Source organism: Etheostoma spectabile, chromosome 13 (assembly GCF_008692095.1).
Source record: "Etheostoma spectabile isolate EspeVRDwgs_2016 chromosome 13, UIUC_Espe_1.0, whole genome shotgun sequence".
Lineage (NCBI taxonomy): Eukaryota > Metazoa > Chordata > Actinopteri > Perciformes > Percidae > Etheostoma > Etheostoma spectabile.
The window spans coordinates 8,716,921-8,723,545 of NC_045745.1; the positions used below are offsets into that span (position 1 = coordinate 8,716,921).

General features: G+C 43.5%; 1 protein-coding gene across 1 annotated transcript in view; it reads left to right on the forward strand.

The window, feature by feature from the left end:
• Positions 1-6,625, forward strand: part of rars1 (arginyl-tRNA synthetase 1) — a 31,266-nt gene that overhangs the window by 12,394 nt on the left and 12,247 nt on the right. Inside the window, 1 exon segment of the mRNA XM_032534607.1 lies at positions 3,528-3,633. Coding sequence (XP_032390498.1) covers positions 3,528-3,633 — 106 coding nt within the window.

Genomic DNA, 6,625 nt, shown 5'->3' on the forward strand with positions numbered 1-6,625 from the left:
CCCGGTGCTGCGCATCGGAGTGTGAATGTGTGTGAATGGTGAATGTTTCCTGTAGCTTTGAGCAGTTGTTCCATCCATCCATCCATCTTCATCTGCTTATCCGGTATCGGGTCGCGGGGGCAGCAGCTCCAGTAGGGGACCCCAAACTTCCCTTTCCCGAGCCACATCAACCAGCTCCGACTGGGGGATCCCGAGGCGTTCCCAGGCCAGGTTGGAGATATAATCTCTCCACCTAGTCCTGGGTCTTCCCCGAGGCCTCCTCCCAGCTGGACGTGCCTGGAACACCTCCCTAGGGAAGCGCCCAGGAAGCATCCTTACCAGATGCCCGAACTACCTCAACTGGCTCCTTTCGGCGTGAAGGAGCAGCGGCTCTACTCCGAGCTCCTCTCGGATGACTGAGCTTCTCACCCTATCTCTAAGGGAGACGCCAGCCCCCCTCCTGAGGAAACCCATTTCGTCCGCTTGTACCTTGGATCTGGTTCTTTCGGTCGTGACCCAGCCTTCATGACCATAGGTGAGGGTAGGAACGAAAATTGCCCGGTAGATCGAGAGCTTTGCCTTCTGGCTCAGCTCTCTTTTCGTCACAACGGTGCGATAAACGGAATGTAATACCGCACCGGCTGCTCCGATCCAAGGTATTTAAACTCCTTCACTTAAGACTGGAAAAGCGCTATATAAATACAGCACATTTCGTTTACATAACTTGAGTAAATGTGTTTTGTTACTTTTCACCGCTGCAAATCAGTCAGTTAAAGCTGGTGGAAGGTGAGTGGTTAGATGTGGAGCCGACTCTGACGGTGTTGACACTAAAGGACCCAGTGTTGTAGCTCCATTCAGACCAATGGCCGTCTGACAGCGATCCGAATCCCCGTCATCCCACCAACAAAGACCAGCATCTCCTCCGAAGGCTGAGACTTCACCTCCGCCACGCTTCAATCATCTGGATGTCCTTCGCTGCATCTTTATCACCACTCTCTCATGTTTTTATGGCATTTATTGTCATACATAAAAAAAACTGAATTTTACTACATGACTACATTGTTTACAAATAAAAAGGGGAATATTCTGTATGTACAGCTGCTGCTACACAAACGGTACAGCGAGTGTTTGAGCTGTTTGTTCAAACACTCGCATGCGGAGCTGTTATCACGCAGTGTGTGTGTGTGTGTGTGACGCGTGGGAGGGCACTGAACACTCCTGCAGTAGGTGGACTACAGTAATTAAAAGTTGGACAACAACAACAACATGAGATTGAGTTTGAGACCTGCCTGAAGTAATGACAACAAAACTGTCCACATGACACAAGCCTACTACACACACACACACACACACACACACACACACACACACACACACACACACACACACAGTTGCTCCCCGGACGCCACAATCTTCTGAGCATTGCCATACTGAGAAATACAGAGAGAGTTGTACGACGCTGATAGTCTTAATTAGCTTTGTAGCGACTCATTTGACGTTCGATAATATCAAAAAGTTACGCACTAAACCTTTTAATGCCGAATAAACAATGATAGACCAAGCCAACTAAAAAAAACACCACAACAATCAATAAAACTGCAAAAAAAAAAATTTTTAAGTTTAATTCCAGCTTCTTAAATGTGTATATTTAAAAAGTAAATTCTCTCCTCTGTGACAGTAAACTGATTGTCTTTGAGTTGTGGACACAACGAGAGGACATCGTATTGGGCTTTGGGAAACACTGATCCACTTTTCTTTTTCTTTTTTTTAACATTTTCTGACATTTTAGAGACCAAACAATCTTTTAAAAATGTATCGAGAAAATACTCGACAGATTAATCAACAGTGAAAGTAATAGTTTGTTGCAGTCCTACTTCACAATCCAGCTTTATTGTCCTGGTTACTGTGTGTGTGTGTGTGTGTGTGTGTGTGTGTGTGTGTGTGTGTGTGTGTGTGTGTGTGTGTGTGTGTGTGTGTGTGTGTGTGTGTGTGTGTGTGTGTGTGTGTGTGTGTGTGTGTGTGTGTGTGTGTGTGTGTGTGTGTGTGTGTGTGTGTGTGTGTGTGTGTGTGTGTGTGTGTGTGTGTGTGTGTGTGTGTGTGTGTGTGTGTGTACACAGTACATCCCCCCTGTGTGTTATTTATTCCCTTTTATAATAAGCAGTGATCACTGGTGTGCAGGCGCTATAATAGGAAAACTATTTGTCACGCTGTTGTTTTTTTTCCCCAATCAATCGTCCAAAGAGGAAGAGCCGAGCCCAGGCAGGAGGTTGATGTTACGCTTCTCAGAGGCCGTGACTAAGTGCTGCTAAACGCCCCGCAGTAACCCGAGTGGGCGTAAATTGGCCCCACAATGTCTGCGCTACTCCAAACTCCATTAGAAATTTATCATGCTGTTTTCCTAATTGCTCATCCAGACAATAAGAGCAGCCACGGGGGGAGATGTTATAGCTGCAAGTAAAGAGAGGAGAAAAAAAACAACAACAAAAAAAACCTGGGGTTATTAAATGTTTGGCTCATGTTCTGCTTGTTATGCTCATCTGATTTGGTTGATTGTACAAAATGTATCGCCCCGAGGTGTCGGCAAGCAGAAGTCATCCAATAGTTGGTTGTTGGCGACGGAAAGTCAAACCTCCGTTACCTGAAAAGTTCAGTGTGGGGATGTTGAGCGGTCACGGCACAGAAAGTAACTGCACCGTCTCGTTATCTTTTTTATTTTTATTTCCCAGGTTGTAGGTTTTGGGGGTTTAGGTGGTTTCTGGACTCTAAGAGTTTAACCGAACAGGGTTCCAGACTGCGACCAAATGCTTGCGTTTTGCAACCATTTTGGTGTGTATCTCATGTTGAGAAAGGAGCAAGTCTGCCTCCAAACTCTCCAAAACTGCTTGTTTAACGCCATCTACACTCATGTAGGAAAGTTAAAGTCAACCATGGCAAAAGCACCCATCTTTGGCCGCGTTAGACAGAAGATTTCCGACAGAAAATGGCTGAAGGAGTTTATGTGGCTTAGATTTAGGAAAAACAACAACGCCATGAACTGTAGTTGCTGCACTTGATGAGATAAATAGTCGATTTAAAAGGTGTGAACTCCTAAATGTTCTGCTTGTGCCCCACACATTTTCAGCTAGGGGCTACAGTGCTCCTAGTAAAACAAAAGGTTAGGCGGGAGTAGGGCTGGGCACAAATCTTTTATCCTGATATCCTCATTTCAGATCTCGATAACGATAAATATCACGATGCAGAATGTTTTCTTGTAATTTAATAAGTAGTCCATATGAAGTAACCACGCAGTAACGCCTGTTTTTGGATACTTCTGTGTGAATTAAAGACTTGACTAATGAAAAAAAGTACTGACAATTTTCTTACTTAGTTAACTTTTGTGCAAAATGAACAACAAAAAGCAGAATTCTTGAGTGTAGGCTGAAGTCACCGCTGTTGGAAAACCTCACTCATTTATTTTAACCATGTGAGTTCCAAGTTTACCTTTTTACGGCTCATTCGTATGCCCGAGAGTCTCGCTGATCTTTTTGCTTCTTGTCTTTCTTGCTCAGGAAGAAGTTTAAGACCCGGTCCGGAGACACGGTGCGGCTGATGGACCTGCTGGAGGAGGGCCTGAAGAGATCCATGGACAAACTGAAAGAGAAGGAGAGAGACAAGGTGAGAACGCCATCCTTTTCTTTGGCAACCGGGGCTGCTAAAGGAGGAAATTTAAGGATGAGAGAGACCATCTCTCACTTCTTTCTCCATCATCTTGATGCCAGGATGTGTCTCATCTCTCACCCCTGATTTACAGGAGAGTGTATTTCTTTGGGCGTCATTTTGTGAGGATATGAAACCCCTACCCTACACATGATCTTTTTACATTTGAACATCATAAAAAAGTTGCTCCCTGCTGTCGGACACATTTACTGTCTCATAAACTGAAAGTGAAAGGTGACATTAATAAAGGGCAGAGACATTACTTAGTTTTCTCTTACCTCCTAGTGGCGACGCAGCTTTTGGTTTTATTTGTCCAGGTTTTGAAGATATCCGCGTCTGACATTTCTGCCTCCACACCAATACAGTTGAGGTCAATTTCCTTTGTGCGGCTCACCAACGTCTCCTTCCAGGCAGCGCTGGTAACCATAACCATTGCCTAATCGTCTTTAAGGCAGGACGTTGGGGGGGTTAAAACACTGACAAACCTGACAGACAACATTCATTCACAGTGTGTTCTTGTTAATCTGGATAATCCACCACTTGAACTGCTTTCTAATGAGGAAATAGAATAAAAAGGAGCACTTGGGAATTAAAAATGATTCTTGGCCTTGACCCCCAAATTCCACCGGATGTGGAACGGCTGCGGATCGGCTCCGTGCTCGGTCGTCCGTCAATACTAAGGGTGTGACGATATCTCGTTTTACGAGATCTCGCGAGATTAAAACGTGACGAGATTTCTCGTCGAGGTGAAAAGTTTTCTCGTGAGGCGATGTGATGTCAGCGTGAAATCACTATTGAAGTTTCTCTCTTTTTCATGCTTGAAGGAAAAAAATTGTTTCTGTTTGCACTTGTAGTTTTGAGAGAGCAGTACTTTGGTTATTGACACACTTACTGTTTGCATTTACAGTGTTATTTTTCTATTATTTACACATTTATTTTATTTATACTGTTTATTTTTTTATGTTCGGTTTGTGGAAAGGAGTTAGATTTCTCGTGTGAAATTGTTACAGGGCAGAAGCCAGTTGGTAGAGTTTATACAAAACATTTGCACGTCCTTTTCTGCATATAATTCATTAAAATAGTAAAAAAAAAGAAAGTTAAATAACATTCATCATTAATAGTTGATTTCAAAATGCACCTAAATTGTTTAGCATTTTGTGATTTTTCAGTTGAATAAAAAAACTATTTTCCATTCATATATTTCATCGAGGATTTCTTTAAATTTTTTTAAAAAGTCTCGTCTCGTTCTCGTGAACCCAATCTCGTGATGTGTCTCGTCTCGTGGAGTAAGCGTCTCGTCACACCCCTAGTCAATACCCAACAGGTCTGGATCTGTTGGGGGACGGCTGCAGCCATGACTGACAGCTTTCTCAGATCTAAAATCCTTAGATCTGAGAAAGGTCACAGAGTTATGATGCTCATATTGATTTTACATTACTTTGGCATGAGTGCTGGGCCCAAGCCTTTTTAATGCTATGGAAAACCCTGGACATGGCACCGAGATGGAATCCTTCTGACGTTGGCGATCCCCCGACCTTTCTCCATGCACCAACCAACAGGATAAACAAATATAACATGAAAAGTTCCTTCTCCTCGCTCTCATCTTGCACGAACCAAGCCAAACTATGGATCACATCCGAAATATACGCCGCTGTGATATGTTCTTTTCATCTACTGAGGTCTGAGGTTGGTCCAACTGCGGGGGGGCAGGCACTCTTGAATGCACACTCGCTTTCTAGTCTTCCCCTCCCTACCCAAATCACGCTCCTCCTTTCTTCCTGTACTCGTGTGGGCTTGAACCGCCTCATGTCTGCAGCCGCACTGATGCTCTAAATGTCGTTTTTGATTGCCGTAAAACACGCCGGTCTCTCTCTGATCTGTTTAGTAGTTTTAAGTTTAAAGAACTGAACAGACTGAACTCTGGAAAGTAATACTACTTGTCAGAAGGCTCACTTTTGTAGAACTAAACTCAGAAACTTATCTCACCTAACTGTCAGCCTTTTTAAGACCAGGAAAACACATTTAAGCTTGGGCCTCTAGTTACAAAAACAATCCAAGCCCTCGTTGTGTTTGCACCTGTCTTGGCCATAGGCCATTAATTTATGTTTATGGCAAACTAACCTGAAAGTATCTGATCCAGAAAAAAATAGAGCTACATCTCTCGTTTTTTATTACTGATCATTTAATTCATCCATCAGTTTTTCACGCACATGTTTTGTTTGTTAAAAGTATTGAAAAATGCCCTTCACATGTTCCCAAACCTCAAGTTGTGTTGTCCACATGGTTGTCTAGATGGTCACACTAGATTTGCGGGGGGAAACGCTCTTACTGGACTCTGAGTCCTCTGAACACACACACAAATGATTTCAGTTATTCTGGCTGATTAGACCTCTGCTCCGGTTGAAAGTGGTCTGGAGCTACAACAAAGCTTAGAGACGAGATTTCAATCAATCAGTCTAGAGACACACCCAACCAATCAATGCCTAACATCACCCGTCCTCATGCTTCCTTGAAATGAACGTTTTGATGCACCTGAGTCTGATGTTGTGTTCTTTGTCATTTACCTCATCAAATCATCAAACCAATTTGTTGTGTCTTAGCTTCCATCACAATTACTTTCTTCATGCAGGGAAGGCTTTTTAAGTGTGTATTGTATTTTCCCAGCAGCGCCCTGACTCACGCTCGTAAATCACTCAAGCCCAGCTGCTGGGATCCCCCCGCTGGCTGGCCCCCGTGCAGCTCAATTGGACTTTATTTATAGAAGTGTATCTTGGTTGTTTAGGAAGTTTCTTAAAGTGCAGACTATCCGATCAACTACCTGAGAGAGAGTTAATGAGAGTAAGTGCTGTTTCTCCACTTTGCTGTGCGTGCAAGTGTGCGTTCTTGCCTTCCCTCATGATGTTGAGGGGTTTAAATTTGAAATTAAACTTGCAGAGGGATACAAAAAAGA